Source organism: Mesitornis unicolor, unplaced genomic scaffold (assembly GCF_000695765.1).
Source record: "Mesitornis unicolor isolate BGI_N332 unplaced genomic scaffold, ASM69576v1 scaffold26242, whole genome shotgun sequence".
NCBI lineage: Eukaryota > Metazoa > Chordata > Aves > Mesitornithiformes > Mesitornithidae > Mesitornis > Mesitornis unicolor.
In genome coordinates, this window is record NW_010168906.1 from 108,516 (window position 1) to 127,561 (window position 19,046).

The 19,046-nt window shown below is 35.2% G+C and overlaps 1 protein-coding gene across 3 annotated transcripts in view; it reads right to left on the reverse strand.

Moving 5' to 3' along the window:
• Positions 1–17,706, reverse strand: part of MAP3K7 (mitogen-activated protein kinase kinase kinase 7) — a 34,660-nt gene extending 16,954 nt beyond the window's left edge. For 2 of the 3 annotated variants that reach the window (XM_010179187.1, XM_010179186.1), the window contains exons 1-11: positions 17,602–17,706; positions 15,946–16,011; positions 14,988–15,033; positions 14,189–14,327; positions 12,952–13,076; positions 9,540–9,668; positions 7,713–7,843; positions 7,232–7,313; positions 5,889–6,040; positions 5,102–5,261; positions 2,430–2,510 (exon numbers count right to left, since the gene is read on the reverse strand). In XM_010179187.1, coding sequence (XP_010177489.1) covers positions 2,430–2,510; positions 5,102–5,261; positions 5,889–6,040; positions 7,232–7,313; positions 7,713–7,843; positions 9,540–9,668; positions 12,952–13,076; positions 14,189–14,327; positions 14,988–15,021 — 1,033 coding nt within the window. In that variant the 5' untranslated portion in view covers positions 15,022–15,033; positions 15,946–16,011; positions 17,602–17,706. Of the gene's footprint in view, positions 1–2,429; positions 2,544–5,101; positions 5,262–5,888; positions 6,041–7,231; positions 7,314–7,712; positions 7,844–9,539; positions 9,669–12,951; positions 13,077–14,188; positions 14,328–14,987; positions 15,034–15,945; positions 16,012–17,601 lie in introns of those variants that run through there. The other variant, XM_010179188.1, reaches the window with a different exon arrangement.
• Positions 17,707–19,046: the final 1,340 nt, after the last annotated feature.

The window sequence follows — 19,046 nt, forward strand, 5'->3', positions numbered from 1 at the left end:
TTTTAATATACAGCCCAGGCTTATCTGCAGACAATTTATACCCTTTTTTTTCCCCTATAGTGCCAATACTGTCTTTTAGCTTAAGCAGTTCTCTCTTCCTAGTCTTTAGCTGCAGCTTCACCTACAAAAAAAATAATTATTCCTTTCCCAGCTTTCATTCTGTGGGCTAAAAATGCCATGCTTATAGATTCTTCTTTACACTCTCCATACCATTCTAGTAGCTCTTCTTGCTATTATTTCAGTGTACATATGTTTCTTTTATATGACTGCCCAGAATAGTATATTGAATTCCTGATTAAACTTCAAGAAATGCCTGTAAAATTGTGTTAGTGCTTCCTTATCTTTGCTGGAAATAAACCTTAAGATTTCACATAGTTTTTTCATAACTGCATTACATTAGTGGCTTATACTACCTGAGATTAATCTGCATGCATCTGTTATGGTCCTTTGCAGTCATCTTATTGAAAGAAATTGTTGTTAATGTATGACCCACAGTGCATGACCCTGGATTTTACCCTATTCTATTTTGTTTCCTCCCCGTCACAACAAAATTCACCCTATGTGATACTCTAATCCTCCTCTTTATGAATAGTGACTTCTGATAAAGCATTAACAGTGAATTTCATTATTGTTTATTTAAAGCTTAAATACCTTAAGAGTAAATTTTGAGAAAATTCATTAATACGCTTGCTCCAATCCTCTACCTTCTTTCTTATCTATTCCAACTTCACCAAATTCCCATCCTGTCAAGTTCAATTAAAACCATCCAGGTGAAGAATATCTAATTGCCTTCCTCTGCCTAAATAATAAAACCCAATAGACTGGTACAATCTATTCTGGGAAAACCTCATGGCATTTTATTTCACTGACTTTTTAATTCTTCTCTGAAAGTTTCAAGGTTTCTTGGAAGCCGCAGAGGTGTGACATGCAGACAGTGTGCACAGACAAGAGGCACTCAGCTTCTAGAGCTTATTTAGAATCATAAAGGTTGGAAAAGACCTCTAAAATCTTCAAGTCCAACTATCAACCCAAAATCACCATGCCCCGAAGTGCCAAATCTACACCTTTTTTTGAACACCTCCAGGGACGGTGACTCCACCACGTCCCTGGGCAGCCTCAGACTCTTTAACCAGGCTCTCATCATGTGTTGACACTGCAAAACTTGACAGCATTTCCTCAGTTTCTCTTTCCTCACTCTCTCAGGATTTTATTTATGTCATGGCAGGCCAGGACTGCTAGAAAATTACAATGGAAAACTGCCCTAGTAAACTTCCTTGGTGACTTATCAGTCTCAGTGCCAAACAGGTTTCTTTTCATGGGTAGTGCTGTTGTGTTCTTTGGAATCTACTTCTTGACATTCTGTATTTTTGCACTTAACTGTCAATAAAGTTATTTGAAATAAACTTTTGGACGCAATTATCTTTTGCATTCAATTTTAAAATACCAAACAATGTCAAGATTTACAAGGAAACTTACTCAGATGACACAAATTTAGAGTAGGAGGTCCACAGTTTTAAATCTAGATTAGCATTAGATACCATTTCTTGCATCTCCTGCCTCTGACAAGTAATTCTGAAGTGACTTGCATACTGCTAATGGTATATCTAGATACCATTCACTGATATACCTATCACTATCTGGGATTCATTATACTTATTTTTAGACTTTGAGAGGTATGAAATGAAAGAAAAATTTGGATTGCAAAAAAAAGGAATGGGAAAGGAAACCTATACACTGCTAACTAAGTACAGATTTAGGATGGATGAGAACTATTCACTGAAGTCCCAGCTGAAATTACCAGCTATGGTGCCAGATTATACTGATTTTCTTCCTGTCAGAAGCCACTCCTAATAATTTTAGTTTGCATTAACTTAAACACACCAGAAATACCTCATGCAGACACATTTTAGGTCTAGAAAGGTATAGTCAAATTCATAGATTAACCATTAATTTTGTTTTAATCAAGTATCACATGAATTTGGGGGTTTGGTATGTCATGTATTTAAGTTTTTTGTTCTACTAATATTTGATCAGATTAAAAAAAGGGTACTCAGACACAACAAAGACCAGGGCAAGATAATTACCTAGTCAGGAATTTTTCAACTGAAGTCAATTTTCAACAAATGAGGTATAGTAATAAAAGACTGCATATGTGGTTTTACACTATAAGAAGACTCTTAACATCAAGATCATAAAGGAAAAAGTCCTTTAGCAATAAAAGTAAATTTGAACTAGAAGTTCAAATCCTTTATCGATAAAAGTAAGTTTGTACTAAAATACCATGCTTCTCTTTACAGAGAAATTATGAAACAATTATTGGGTTACTTTCTAGTTCTGTCCTAGACCAACTGGAGCAAGAAGTATTTTTAGCAGTCTGATCATTATTCCGGCATCTTAACCAATGGACCCGTTCACCTGGTCTGCGATACCTGGTATGATGATCTCAGGGACATCCAGAATGTTGCCAAATGAAGCAGTTTTACGATGGCCTCGTTTAGGCTTGGAATAGGCTGAAAAAATACACATATACAATACACATGCAAAACACTAAAATGGCAATAGCAAAAGTATTAAATTCCTAATACTGCATTTTTCATAAACTTGGTTAAACTATAGTTCATGCAAAAATGTCATGCAGAATAAACTGCATTGCCTTCCACTCATGCTTACACATAGTAAAGCAACTGTTAAAAAGCAAAAAATGCAGAACTAGCCGTCATTACAACACTGTGTAATTAGTTATAGTTAGCAACACAAAAGTCAAACACAGAAAGCAGCATGGCAACAAGGAAGGGAAACCCAAATGTAATTATCCAAAGAGAGAATAAATTAAATTTTTCACATCACCTGTATATTCAGAATAAATTCTTGACTGCCTGAACTTATGTACCATTTTCCTCTTTAGTGCTGGGTACAAACTATTTTATAAACAAGACTGATAGTTGGGTTAAGTCTGTTCTTTAAATCACCTTCTTTTAAAGGAAATCTCATCTGTCTCTGACAAAATTCTTACTCTTACTACATATGACAATCATTCCTGCCTTCCATTCTTTTGTCCTAGTAGTGAATATTTTTTGTTTGTACTACCATCTACCACTACCTACTATCACTACCAACGTTTATTTTTGAATGACATTCAAGAAACATTATATACTTTAGAATAAGATCTAAAAATATGGTTTTTATTATTATTTTATTACTTGTGTAGTTTAAGATAAATAGTTCCTATTTAGAGAAAAGTCTGAATACATCTCCCAAAGGTAGAATGCTGCAGCATATCCATCTCAAAATTAATAACTAATGGTGATGTGCATGATGTGATTCACACTTACACTTAATCTAGCAATAGATGGAACAAGAAGATTAAATAGTTCTTGACCTGATTTAACAGCAGACCAACTCTCACCCAGCCACATAGTTTTATTCAGGTTCACAGTGTATTATGTCTGTCACACAGCTAACAAGATATAAAAAACAAAGCAAAACGAATATAGTGCTGTTTCAGCAATTTTAAGAAAAGTTACGGTCAGATGGGTTTGACCTCATTTCTAGTAGCACTGCCTGAAGCGATTTCTTAAAAAAAACTAGTATATTCAATATCTACATCTGTTTCAAGAAAAAGAAATCTTACCGTCATAACAGCAACAAAAAATCTTAGAATATTCTGAAATAATAACTACTATCCAGAGCAATGTACTTAAGGAAGACAAACCAGGAAAATTAAAAACTCACACAAAGGAGGGCTGGGTTATCTCCACTAATGTCAAAAACTTACACTGACTTCAGAGTGTCAGTGACCAAAGTGAGTCCTGACATATTTGAAAATAAAATCAGCATGTTATTATTATCAGGGAAGTATACAGCTGCCTTCTGTGTTAGGAAACCTTTAGAGATATTCAGGGTAAGATGTGCTACACAACCATCCAGTCAAAGACTGACAATACAAAAGACAAATCTTGTAATAAGACTTAAAAATAAGAACATAAAAAGTGTTTAGGGCAATATAAATATTATTTCATGAGTAACTTCAGTATTTAGTAAAACAAGACCCTGGAGTGGTCATGATACAATGAAGAACAAAAATGAAATAGCCATGGTGCACACGAAAGCCAGAATATGATGCATATTTCCTTATTAATTACAACTACTTCATCACCCTAGTTTTAAGATTGGTAGAAAAATACTAGAACAGCTAAATAACCTCGGACTAACCAAAGTAATTCTGTCTGATCATTTAAATCTGTGGCTATATACCATAACAAAAAAGTTTCACATAGGAAACTTGAAACCTGAACTTTGCATAGATTAACAAACAATATCTTTGATGAAGAAAAGAGACAAGAAAGTGTTTGCCAAGTATACACACTTTTATTGATTTACTCTTCTGGGAAGAATCACGATTGATTTCACCATAAAATTATGGATTTATACTCACACATAAATTCCAATTCACTCAGGGATTCAATGTTTAGTCACATCAGTTTATAGCTACCTAAAGCAAACCTGGCAAAACACCTGTAGCTTTTTTTTTTTATTTAAAAAAAACCAACAACGAAAGATACCAATGCTTTGTTAGCCTGATGAATAAAATCTAGCTATGTTTCTCTTTATGAAAAAAAAAGTCAAAGTGGATTTTAAAGTTTATTTGGGATCATGCTGAACTTTAAACCTACCTCTTTATTTCTAAAATAACAGGTCCTTCAAGGTTATTCCTATAATATTTTGAAATTATTATGCTAGCAGAGATGGAATAACTTTATTTCAGATGCAAAGGAAAAAGTTGTGCATTTGGAATAGGACTGATATTTAGAAGTCTCATAATGATTCTTTAAAATGGCAAAAGTCTAATGCAACAAAAGTAATCTCTTCCGCAGTCTTAAAAGTACCCAATTAAAATACTCAGCCTTGTTAAGTGTATAACTATGAATGAAGCCATTACCCCCAAAATCAATAAAGGGCAATAAAGATTACAGGAAAAGTTAAAGTATTTTTGAACGGCTGAGAGTTATAAGCTTTCTGTAAGTCTATGCATTTTTTACATATATCTTCCTTCCTCCTCTCCAGTTCCTTAGTCTATCCCCCAAATATCCTTTGATTTTACCTGTGATGGAAGCTATTCTTGCTTCTATTTCAGACATGTCAGCACTCATTCTTTTGGCGTCTCCTGAAACAAGGGCTGACTGTGGTCGTGCGCGAACATCTGACAGGCTCTCCACACTGCTCCCACGAGACGGGGGTAAACTCAAGCGGCCAGGATCACCCTGTTTCAACAGTCACATTTTTAAAAAAGAAAAAAATTCTGCAGAAGCACCTCCATGATATGCACAGTACACAGGTTAAAATATATTTATATCCTATGCATTTTAAAAGTTACAAGATTTAAAATTTCTAATTCAATAAGTGGCCATCATTTAGTTATTGTTGGCATACAAGAAATATCTGCAGCCTTCAAAATCTGACTTTATGCAGGTAGATATGTAATAAGGCCAATACTGTCACACGAGAATCTATGTATTTTTTTCACCCTACTTGGAATAAAACATAGTATTTTCAAAACTCACATAAACGTTTAATCCTTTCATGTCACACTAATATTTTGGTTCTAAATTAAGGCAGCTATTTTCAAAAATATTTTTTTTTAACCTGATGAATCCCTTTATAGCAATTTTTTTTATTTCACTGAAGATGTTATTAGAGCTTTCCAGTTTACCTTTTTGGAATCATTCAATATTTCTCCACCCCCTTTCATGTTCTTTTCCTGTAACTAACTGGCTCAAATTTTGTACTATTTTTGAAAGATGACACTAATTTTTTGTAGCTATTACAACACTTTTGTCCATTTTTGTCCACTTCGTTATTAAAGGTCAAAATTGCACATGTTGGCTTACCGGCTGCTTGGCTGTATTTTTCATTTGCTGCGCCAATTTTGACTCTAAACGTTTAATAGTGTCATTGGTAGAAGCTCCTTGGAAGTCACTTGGTTCCACATTAGCGTCACTCTTGTTACTTGTGTTTGTAGAAGTAATGTCCATGAAGGAACCTAGAAGTCAATAACAAGGGAGAATATTTGAAAATGGCCATTAAAAATACTAAAGTGCATCACTTCACTTGAGCATCCTCAGAAGCATCCGCTTGAGCATCCTTAGCTCTGCTTTCAAGCAACTCTTCTGAAAAGTTTTAATGAAAGGCAAGATTACCACAGCTCCATTAATGTAAAAGTGAAACGAGGAAAAAAGGTAGAATACACAACTAAGTACTAAGATGACATTCTGAAGCCAGTCTTTAGCTTGCTTTGCAATTGTTGGGGTAGATGTTATATTAACAACATAACGAGCAACATCATTCACAACTAATGACAAAGTCCATCATTAACCACAGAGGAGCACAAACACCTGAAAAATAACAGACAAGATATATGCACACTTTGAAGTGAGAAATAGTCTTAAAACAATTGTGCTGAGGGGTGGAGAACAGCTGGTAAAGTCAGTACAATGCCACAGCTGAAAAGATTTTGTAACATAATTCACAGGTCCCTAGGTTGCAAAGTAGCCAAGGAAGCCTTTTCCAAAATAACAGCAATCTGTCTGGAGACAGAAAGCAAACCAACCAAGCAGTGGAAGGTGAAGACACTCAAGATTAAAAACAACTGAAGCTGGAGAACTGTACTCTGAAAAATGAGACGACCAAACAATCTTTATTTTCTATTATTAAAAAGATTTCTCTGAGGGCAAGACTACCTGAAAGCCTAGCCTCCATTTTGTTCCACTCACCTTTCTAGTGATTTATTTGCACTTAGTTCAAATCACTGTATCAACTGCACCCTAATATAAAACAACAGCAAGTTTAAATTGAGCAGATCATAATTGAAAGCAGGTGCAGCTTTCATGCAGTCAAAAATGTAAAAATGCCAGCTTCCAAAAATTACATGTGAGTGAGTCAATTGCTAGCAACCTTCATGGGAAAAATCAGAGACCCTAAAACTGGACATTTTGAGATAGCTTTTATTATATGCTTGTTCTCCATTAAAGGCACACTTCAGCAAAACTGTTTAGTTGAGAACACTAAATACAATGTGGTATGAGGTGTTAACAAAAAATAGGTTCCTGCCAATGTTTAAGATTTTGGAAAGGTTATCTTTACCAATTAAAGTTCAAAATCAATATGAGAATGTGCTTTATAATCCATCTGCATTTGATGTTGCTGCTCTTTCCTCTTATTTATACAAGTGTACCTGTACTAGTGGCAGAATTGCTTTGGCCTTCATCTGAATACTGGCAAGGATACTGCAGAGGTTCATCAGCTCCTGGAAAGTACTGTGAAAAAAACAGTAATGATTTGATTAAAAAAGTAACTAACAATAGTTTTAAAATTCTTTAACTAGTACCTCATAAAATAATGTATAAATAATACATTATAATTATTTATTTAGAAGTGAAGTAAATGCAGTTATTTTTAGTAATATATTCAAACACATCTAGGGCTATTTTTATTAATTTCTCCAAAATTGTCATGAATTATTATACCTCTCCCATAAGGAGAGGAATGATTTCCCTTCTCTGCTGTAATAATGTGGTAATTTTTATCAAAAAGAGGGACAAGGAGAAAGGAAACATACAAGCCTGCCTTTAGGGTGTGATAAGAGGCATATCCAATTCAATTTCCCAAATTAACGTGTTAAGAAATTATTAAGATACTAAAATATATCTTTATACCCGCATCAAGTGTGTCATTATTTTAACGATTTCCTCCATAGATGGTCGTTGCGAGGGATCCTTGGACCAACAGCGGGTCATTAAACTCTCAATTGGTTTAGGTAAGTTTTTGATCAGTGGTGGCCGAGTACCTACAATTGAAATTAGGAAAAAGAAAAACAAAACGAAAACGTAGTTCATTAAGCCGATTATAAAATGACTGACAGCAACTGATTTCTCTCTGGTATTTTGCTAAATAAATACAGGAAATCATACAGTTAATTGTAGTCTGAAAGAACTGACCTGTACTTAATTTTCTCTTACAAACAGAAAACTGACAAAAAAGTTCCTTTTCACTACATAAAAATTACAAGTACATACAAATAGGTAGAATATTAAACTTTTCCTTCAGTAGTGGTTTGAATAAATTCAGTGACTGACCAAATACAACGCAGTACAATGCCTAATGAATATGTTACCACTTTCTGAAGAATAAAGCTCTGATTCAAACTAGGAAGCAAGCAGTAACAGTCTTTGGTTCCTAATGCTGTACTTGCAAGGAAAAAACAAAAAAAAAAGAGAGAGAGATATGTTCTTAAAGCAAAAGTAGTGACAGAGAATTTGCCTTCCCCTAAAGTATACTCCCGCACCTTACTGAGGCTTTCTGATTTATGACTATTACATTTACACTTATTTTTACAGTTAATGCTTTTATGCAAGGCACTCATCACTCCTAATCTCAATTATTTGTGTCCCTGAAAAACTGAGGTGGAGAATTTTTTTATTCTGTCAAAAATGCCATCTGAAACATCTTTCTTTTTGCATTACTAAGACTATAAAGCTTATCCATCCTACTACTCTCTGTCCTTTTTCCTCTTCACTGAACAGGATTGCCTGTGATCACCTTAAACTCCTATTATTTAGTACTGAAGCAATGACACTCAGGCAGGCTACTGGCCTTCATTGCTTGTTTGCTAATTACATCTTCCCAACAAGTTCATGCTTTCTTTGACGTTGTCTGTCACAAATGGCAAAAACTCTTTGCAGACGTTCACTGAACTATTTCACTATCATTACTTTATTCTTCTTACAACTCTGCTTTGTCATGATAGCTAAAAACACAGTTAAAGTTACACTGCTACCATGAAGATACTACGCTCTCTTATTCTGATCAACATTGTACCACTGCTTTCTTTTCTCCATTTGAATCCAACCATTGTTTCCTGTTCGTATTTTAAGCTCCTGAGAATCTGTTCTGGATAGTACCTAGCACAGTAGAGTCATGCTCCATGACTGCAGGTACCTAGATATAAAGGTAAAACAATTCAAACAGCAGAACAAAAAAACCCAGGTGAAAAACAAAGTAACATTTTTAATTACTAACAGTACTGAAGAATTTTGACAGCTTCTAGCATTTCTAAGGACAGGTCCAGTTACTTAAACTCACACATTTACTGTAGACGCTTAATAAAAATAAAAAATAGTAACAGAAGAGAACGTAGCTAATAAAGTCATTCACCCAGACAGACGTTTTTCTTTGTACCACATGATTCAGATCACTTTTAAAATGAAGTGTCATTACAAAAAGAACACTGCTTTTCCCCTTGTTTGTTCATGTGCTAGTTACCCATAGCAGGAACTGTAAAGACTGAAGCAGCCAAATAACACAAAACCCACACTGACACAAAATTGACAGCATCTAACGATTAAGTCTTTATGACAAAACTGTGTATTTAATGCAGCAAAAAATGGAAATCCTAGTGATTTAAAGCTGCACAGTTAAGAGTGTTTAGCAAATTTATAGGTCAGATACGCAACTTCAAATGCAATAAAGTATTTTCAACTCACCATTGTGAACTGCCCACATTATGCGGAAAGCTGGACCACCAATCTCATCAAAAGGTTTCCTACGGGTGATTACCTCCCAGAGAATAATACCCCAACTGAAAACGTCACATTTTTCACTGTAATTGCTACCTGGAAGAAAGCCATCAATATAATTTGTCTCTTTTCTATATAACACATTAAAAAGAAGTAGTTTGAGCTGACAAATAGCTCTACATGCTTCCTTTCACTTCACATTTATTCTGTTGAGAAAAAACAGTTTTCTAAAGCTGGTTGATTCACGCTAACTTAAGTCTGAAATCATCTGACACTATGATTGTTAAAAATGCCTCTTTCTGGAAATCAATCCTTTTCACTTGGAGTCATCCTGAAATGATAAAACGCATCAGTTTTCTTATATAATATAAAACACAATTTACTAAGTTTCAAAGATCTCTTGTATTCAGGATTTAACTGACTACACTTACTTCCTGTAAATATTCTTCAACTCACTTCTTCCATATTAGTCACAACATGCCTGGCAACATCATCTCTGTTATATCCATTGCTCTTTATTAATTACAGGTCTTTAGCAGTATCCTACTGGTAGTAAGTTACTAAATGAACAAATCAGCAGATTCCTCAATTCTTCACCATCTTATTTCCTCCCTGTTTATTATTATTACTGTTCTTGTCATGTCATTAATTAAAGTTCTTTGACTGTAAGTTCAATATTTCTAAGACTCTTGATAAAGGTGCAGAATACATGTAGGTGATCTAGAATAATGAAGAAAAATGTTCAGAAACTGCAAGGAAAGAATGTATGCTCTGTAACCATAACTCATGCAAATACTTAAAAGAAATGTGAATTGCTAATGACATGATAAATGTGTAAATATGAATGATAGAGATTTGCTCATCTGTCTTCAAACAAGGATCAAAATTGGCATCGAGTGGCCAAGATATGTTTTTGTTAATACATAATGAGAAAGCACTGAAACAACTCATTTCATAAGCAGTGGAATTCGAGAAGCCTAGTTTCATATGGATACCCATTGTATAACATCCAGTTGCAACAGGCTCCACTACCTATGAGCCACCTTCCTCTGCCCCCACACCGCTGTGCAAGTAAAGCAACACATTCTCAGCCTGGTTCTTTGCAGACCAGCCAGTTTGCAAGCCAAACAGGACAAACAGACTGCAGCATGAAGCACAAGTCCTCTCCAAGTGAAGGCACTAATTTGGACTTCTCCCAGCTACGGATTTTACAAAACTCTTAAGAACCTGGCCTCTCCAAAACTCTTTATATCTGTATCAAAGTTTCTGAACATGGCTAATGAGTTCAAAAGTTACTGAAGGGGGAAAACAAAGCCAGCTTTATCTGTTAGCTTATTTTTCAAAGGTGCTGGAAAAGGAAGCAGAAGAGTCTCTCTTGTCTATGCAGCCCCAGCACTTCTCTGACACACACAGGGAAGCAGTGCTATTCTCCTGTTTGAGCAAGGAAATTCTATTTTGTGGCTGAGAAGTCTTGGACTAATTCTGAAAAATGACAGCCCAAAAGAAGTGAGAGTATTCTGCATTGTTTCATTATCTAACAGGCCAAGGTAGGATAAAAGATAGACAGAATCATTCCTCAATTTATGCAATTATCCCAAAGCATTTTTAAAATAGTTTCTTCTAAAGGGAGTTCTGAGAGTAGAGCACTTGGTCTCTTTCACTTTCACATCCAAATGATATTATTTTCATTTACATTGTTTGATCTGTACAAGGCTTTAAGTGCCCTAATGTTTAAAATGGGTGGAAAATGTTAATATTAGGGCAATTACTTCAAATGAGCACTCTGCCACCTACAACAGATGCTTCTTGTGCCTTCATTGTTCTAATCTAAAAACATCAGTACTAGAACAGCACTAAATCTTTCCCTGATACTTGTTCTTGTATAAAGATTTGTGTCATTATCAGTAAGTACTTTCAGATAAAAGTATATAAAACCAACTGTAAACTGAAGGCTTTTCCTGCTATCCAACAATAAATTTGCATATAAATTTTCTTTGCTCTGCTTGCTGAATTCATAGACCCGAGGAATTAGGTTATGTACTGTAAATCCCTACTAGATATACTTATTTAAAAATCTGTTTTAGATTAAGATTTTTCACAAAAAAAATCTAGCTTTAATGTTGATTGTCCACCTGATTATTTATAAATTAAAAAAAATCTCATTTCTACAATTTCATTTAATAGTAAACAAACATTAAGAAAAGAAGCATTCCTAGCTAGAGTTAAAGAAATAGAGTAGGTGCCTCAATATACAGTGACACAACGGAAAGTTTTTAGGCATCAGCATGAAACAGATCAGCTTTGGCTGGTCCTTCAAGCAATATGAGGGAGAAAAAGGTACTTTCAAAACAAAAGCTTCAAAAGAAACTTCCTCCCAAACACACCTCCTAAAAATGCATATGGACATACATAATTTGTGGCTCCTCTCTGGAATAAGGACAGTAAGAGAAAAGATGCCATTTGGATCCAGAATCTGGAAAACCACTGCTGCTCATAGGCACTTGCCAAATATATCAAATCCAGGACCCCTGCTTCCTAAAGCAGGAAGAAGACGTTTCCAGACCACACTGCTCATTGTGATCATAATATAAGGTACTGACTAAAAGGTGTGTAATTTGCAATCTAACATCAACTGGATTATTTCTCTGATAATCATGCAACAATTATACCTATCTAATGATCAAGTGTCATCAGTCTTCCCCAGCTACACTCCAAGAAATAGCTTGTTTTCCTACTTAAGTAAATTAACTGTTAATAACAAGCTCCTCAGTATGTAGGAAAGAGGAAGTATATAAAATCTCTAGATTACACAAAAAGCAGACAAAGATGGAGTTACAAGAAAGTGGAGGATTGAAAATGAAGGCAATTATGTTCAATTTAGAGACACTAACAGGGAAATTCTGAAGATAAAAGCTGATCAGAATAGGGAATGAACATTAATGACAGTGTATTTCAATGTCAAAAGAGTCTGAAATTACTTAAGAATCTTGGAAACAGCAGCTCCTGGGGAAACAGCCCTCTGTTTTACTTATAAAATAAAACCAGCAGCTGTCTACAGGTACTCCTTCCTTAAATCTCAGCAATGATACAAACAAAGGTTCCATATATCAATGTAATTAACTGTCTAATACTAACGTGATAGTGTCAGTTCAGTGCTACTCTTCAAAACTCTGCATAATTATTTGACAGTATACAATCATACAGCTTTTAAAATAAATGTTAGAATTCTGCCAAGACTCTTTCAGTTGTTACCTACAACTTTAATACAACTGATTGAAATAAAGGAAGATTACACGATGCTCTTATTTCCATACCAAATTCATTCACAGTTGCATCCCTAGAAATAACATGTAATACTGACACTGTAAGTTATTGTTACCTTCAAAAACTTCAGGTGCCATCCAAGCAGCACTTCCCTTGTTGTTGGTCATGTGTGTTTGAATATCACAGGCTGTACCAAAATCGCAGATTTTTAGAACTGTGCCCCCAGCTACCAAGAGCAAACTGTCAAAGGAAAAAATAAAATTAAAATTGTAGGATGAAATAGTCTGGTAATAAACCACTGATTTTTTTAAATCCCAACTATCATTCTAACATAGTTGATTATCTAAGGCCTTGCTTCTCAGTGCTTTAGTTTTATAATTTGAGAAATAAATAAGGCCACTTGTGATTAATATCTGAACATATTAAATATTTTAAAACTCATATATTTTGTGATTTATTAATATGTCTACATTTACTAATCTTTCTACTTTAAATATCTTTAGCCATAATAAACCATTAAGTATATATCGACAAAATTAGTCTTTCAGATGCCAGAGGCTGAAAAACAAGAACAGCTGTAACAATTTTACCAAAGAACAATCAAGACTCCCATTAATGTCAGTCAACATAGCTATTTATTTAAATGAAAGCACTTGAAGTTACATGTTAACAGCTCTCTAAATCAAAATTGAGGATACAAGAAAGAATTCAAGATTTAAAGTATGGAGTCATGTTATAATTTTATCTGGTAATAACCGCAGGCTACCACCTAAAAGGAGAGATCCTGCTGATCCCCGAATTCCATTTCCACCCAACCTGTGGAGCCAGATCTGAAGCTGTGAAATTACTTAGATCAACAAACTGGGCAGAAAACTATTCATTTTTGTTTCAGTGGAAAGTGATGGTAGATTCTAGCAGGGGTAGTGGAGCAGACAGTATAAGAGGGTAGAGGAGGATGGCCATGTGGGGAAAGAGCTCTAATATATCAGATTAAATATGATGTTAAAACCAGGCAACCAAACCACTCCTGCACCTAATATTCTCTTATTGAGCATGGAAACCCATTGTAAAATTGAGGCTTTTGAAAGGTCTCTGGTTAGAAGCCCAATCTCTATCAAAATTCTCTTCTGTGATGCAGGACAGGAGAAGTTTAACAGAAAGTAACCAAATACAGTTAATTTCCTGTACCATGCACCATCATTCTGTAACTGAAATTTCAAATGCAGGGCTGTCATTCAGAATATAGTATATCCAATAAAGTCAGTATCAATTAAAGGTACTTCTTTCAAATGCTCTGAAATTACAAATGCTCTTAAATTTCAATTGTAAGAAGATACAAGCCATAAACCTACTTTGGTGGTTTCAGGTCTCTGTGAATTAGAGCCTTTGGTTTCATGCTGTGGAGATATGCCACTCCTTGGGAACACTGTAAACACCAACTCATGGCATGTGCAGCAGTATAATGAGGCAGAGGTTCAGCACCATGCAGCACTGCAAAACAAAGGCACAAACTAAAAAGAACTTTATTGCATATTACAAGAGATACAACGGAGTTAACAACATACCAGTCAGAAAGCTCTATGGAATCTAATTATCAAGGCCTTATTACTGTAACTGAAAATATCCTTCTGCAGACTGTTAAAGTAATGGAAATGTCAAAATACTTTCTGTTTTTAGTATGCTTTTCACAATTTTTGATGCTAAAATTCAATATGAAAGGTGCTGCTTGTTCTCAGCTATCTCTGCTATGTTAAACAAATACTCAGGGAACTTAAAAGTTAAGGAATAATCTTTTCCAGATGCTCCACTGGAAAACCTTTAATTACTGGTATAAAATACAACAAACTGGTATCAAGAAACAAACCAGTGGACTAAAAAGTGTTTTTTAAAAGCACATCCCTTTCTCCTTAAACTGATATTAAGAATTTCAAGAACTGCAGAACGGTTGGGGTTGGAAAAGACTTCTGGAGGTCCACCAAGCAGGGTCAAGCAGGCCACCTACAGGTCGTTGCCCAGGACTGTGTCCAGGTGGCTTCTTGATTATCTCAGAGAACGAAGACAAATGCATGAAACAACTTTATATTTTGGATCATTTTTGCTCTAGAGTAGCACTTCAGCTCCAGGAAGATACTATGTTGAAATGATACTCACCATTGTATAGAGAACCTCCTTCAGCATACTCCATAACAAGACACACCTTTGGGGGGCAGGAGGGGACAAAAAATAGGGATGTTTTAAATGTAGGGACAGAAAATAGCTTTTGTAAACTGAAAGGAAAGTTCTTTCAGAGGAACTGCAAAGTCTCCACACCTAAGCTAATGGAAAATTTATCTATAAGGTACAGAGACAGTTTGAATGGTACATAGTTACATATAAGAAACAGAAATCAGTTTTATACTTAGTTCCCACTGTAAGATGGGAAAGAAGAGAATGACTTCCCTCCCCTCCAAGTCTTGAAAAGCAAATGCTGTCTTCAAACTGCAATTCATTTGCCTTTACTTTTCTTTTTTAGTGGCTTACAAAAATTTTAAACACCACGTCAAAAGAATTTCACTAGTCCTAAGAAGGAAAGGGATGCAGCATTATGTTAACCAATTAAACAGCCCATACTACAATTAGCTAAAGATGCATTTGTCCTGTCACAGTTTTTGCTTTTCTGCTTTGAGCATTTGTGAGATGCCTGCAGCTGTGGCAGAAAGCAAGCAAATCCTGAAAACTGCAAACATGAGAAGAGGAACTGATTTACAAGCTATGAATCATGTGTTGCTAATGTATTTTCTTTACGTATTGCTGATTTGCAACTAATAGGATTGCAGATATGAATGACACTATGTATGTAATATACCAGATGCCATTCTGACAAACTGAAGTATAACTGGTGTTCAGAAATAGCTTTGGTTTTCTTAAAAGAATTTATTTCGCATAGCAGGGGAAACAACAAACAGAAACCTGACAATATCAACTTACCTAGCTGTGTATTTCCTTATAATTACCAGAACATGCAAAATATAAAATACTGGTTTTTTGGTATAAAATACACATTTTGAGCATTGATGCTTGCGTACGCTAAGTTAGTCACCTTTTGTGATACTGACAAACTACAACTTACTGGGTTTAGACAGGCTCCATACAACTTGACAATATTGGGATGGTTTACTCGTGACAGTTGTCGAAGCTGCAATACAAATCATACTTCATTTCAAACCATGGTAAAAAAGGGCTAATGCTTTATTTACACAACTATATTTCATACACCACAACAGCAATTACAGCTTTATATGTCTGCATAACCCTAGATGGTGATTTTAGAAATTACAAGACTGACATCCCCATTTGCACTTTAATTTATGCAATTAGGTTTGTGCCTAAGTGGAACCATATTTTAAAAGAAACTCTGAAGAAACTAAGTTTAAAAGAATTACTTTTTTTATGGTGTAAAAATCATTCAAGACATAAGCACCGTGCAACTATGATCTCTATAGGTTTGGTGCTCTTCGTGGAGCCTCCAATTTTGGAATCCCAGTTATCATAAACAGTCTGAATCATATTGGCTTTATTCACAATATGGAAGATTACTGTTCTAAAAAACCCCAGAATCCAAAATCCTGTAAAATAAGCCAGCCAGTTTAATATTAATGTGACATGGTTCTAAGAACCTACTGCTGCTTGTACTAACTGTCAATTAGACTATTTTGCACTTAATTTTTCTTTACCAGCAGGTAGTAGAAGGAAAAAGGAATTTTTTTTCCTGTTACACAGACTTCTGAGGCAACTTATGCTGTTCATTGTCTAAGAAGCTAATGTTATTTTTTTCTGCACACTTCAGAAGTTATAAAAAACCAGAATGAAGTATTACAACTGATGCTTACACGGTATAGTTTCCTGAATCCTAATAATTACTATAGCATATCTGAGATTATCTTCTCAGATCTCTTTTGAACACAAAAATGCTAAAAGATTGATCAAATCTACTCAGTGTTAAATTAGACTCAGACTAATAACATTAAAAACATTCCATGGTAATGAACAATATATAAATATTTACACAGAGGGGACTATTACAAATATACTTCCTTTAACCCTTCAGTGTGTTACAATTATAGTTTAGTGTTTAACGTATTTTGTATATTTTCAACATCCTAAATTCCTACTGACTAAATGCTAAGCAGAATGTCACAACAGATCTCATTTAAACTACATGGCTAGCGTCTGATTATAGAAAATGTTCTGTATCATGGGAAGTTTATCAATATATCTGAACTACTCAAGAACTTTCTGAAGAAGTAGACACTGAATGGAAAGGGTGACTGAGTTACATGTAAGTTACATGTTAACTTGTATGTAAGAAAAAATAATGAACTTATTTAGAACTATAGAAAAAAAAAAAAGAAACAGTTTCAAGTACAGACCTGATTGTATAAAGAACCTACACTGTAGGCCCTGAAAGTGTTAATCAGCTCCAAGATTTTGGTTGGTATTTTGGCTGCACCTTGACTCCACACTGTGACAGAATTTAGGAACCGGTCTTTCCCCACTTGCACACCCTCCTCTCTCCCCCCTTGCCTTCCAGTTTTTCTGGGAAGCAAACTAAAGGAGCAGCACTGTGCTGACTGGTGTCCTGGTCTGCATGGCAAGGGGTCCACGCTTGTACCACAGGCTGCATTTACCTTGTAATAATGACATAGCTTTAGTACACTAAATGAATCCATGGATTTAAGAAAACAAGCTCTACGAAACCCAGCATTTTCCAGCAAGCTTACTGTACCTCTACAATGAAGGCTTTTCTTTCAGATTCACTTTCTATTTGTTTAATGGCTACATCTTTAGCTCGCCATTTTGCCTTGCAGACCACACCAAAGGCTCCTCTTCCAACGACCTAAAACAAAATATGAAACACTTGAGTTAAAACTAGAAATGGTTTCCTTTGCTGCACAGGACTTCACAAACAGAAAAGAAATGTAACTTGGAAAACTGAAGACACACAGAACTGAGTTTTGCAGCAGCAATTTAATACCATGCTGTCAGAGCATAAATGGTGCTTAGCTAAGCTTCTTCTTGAGATCATTTACTGAAGAATTGGAAAACACAAATACAAAACACTTTATTATTAACATCCGGTAACAATATTTCAGAAACATATGATCCTAATTATTTCAAATAAGATTTGCTCAGAAGAAAATTAGAGGAATGATGGCGAATTTATTTTTATAGATTTGACCAATGACATTACATCTATCCAGTGTATTTGTTTAGTCTTGCCAGTAATGGGAACTCAAGCTTCTGAAATTTAAATGCATATGCAAACAATTGCACAGGTCTATGATGAAGTCAGGATAAAGTGTTCAATGTGCTCAAAGTTATCCTTTCATTTTCTCACAGATGCCTCAACAGTGTGAGAACAGTAAATTCCCTTTAGAGTCCTATAAATAAGCCATGTTTCTATAAATTACGCTTTATCTATTTTTGTTGAAGTCTGCTTTCTAGTTTCTTTGGAATTACCATGGCCTAAAACCATACAAAACCAGATAATCATAACTCTTCACTGTAATTTCACAGAGACAGTAGAAGCAGCTTCTGCATACTATATTATTCAAAAATCCTTTAACATTTGCTGTGAAGCAGCTATATTACCACCATTATTTGCAGTAGTTCTTGAAAAGCAAGCATGAAAATAAAAGCACAATAGAGAAGTGTCCTTTTGTCACTTTCAGCTGCTGGTGAGTTATAAACTGTGGTCAACTGAAATTTCACTTCTTTTAATTGTGTTCTTCAGGGGGAAAATGAACAACAAAACAAGCATATGCAATATAAGGGTGAAACTACAGTGTCACCAAAACAGGGACTCCAGCTGCTACAGGAAAGCACAGACAAGCAACTTGTTGTACATATACCCAAAAGAAAGGTGGAGAGAAGAGAAGGAAGCAGAAGGCGCACAAAGGCACAGAAGGAGCTAAGGGAGAGGAGCTTCTCCAACTCAAAAAATGCAAGGTAGGGCAGATGAGAAGGATAGAGGTGAGGGGGGAAGAAAAAAGGGGCAACGTGAGCTGGTCTCAGATTCTGTTATGGCCCTGGCAGCCTTTCTTCACCATTGGTTTTAACGGCATTCTGCGCTTGTGTTCCTAATCCTTGATTTCAAGTAATATCATGTGTATCCTGATGAACAGAGCAGATGCTCTTAGCAAAATAAGCACATCTTCTGGGAAGTGAATG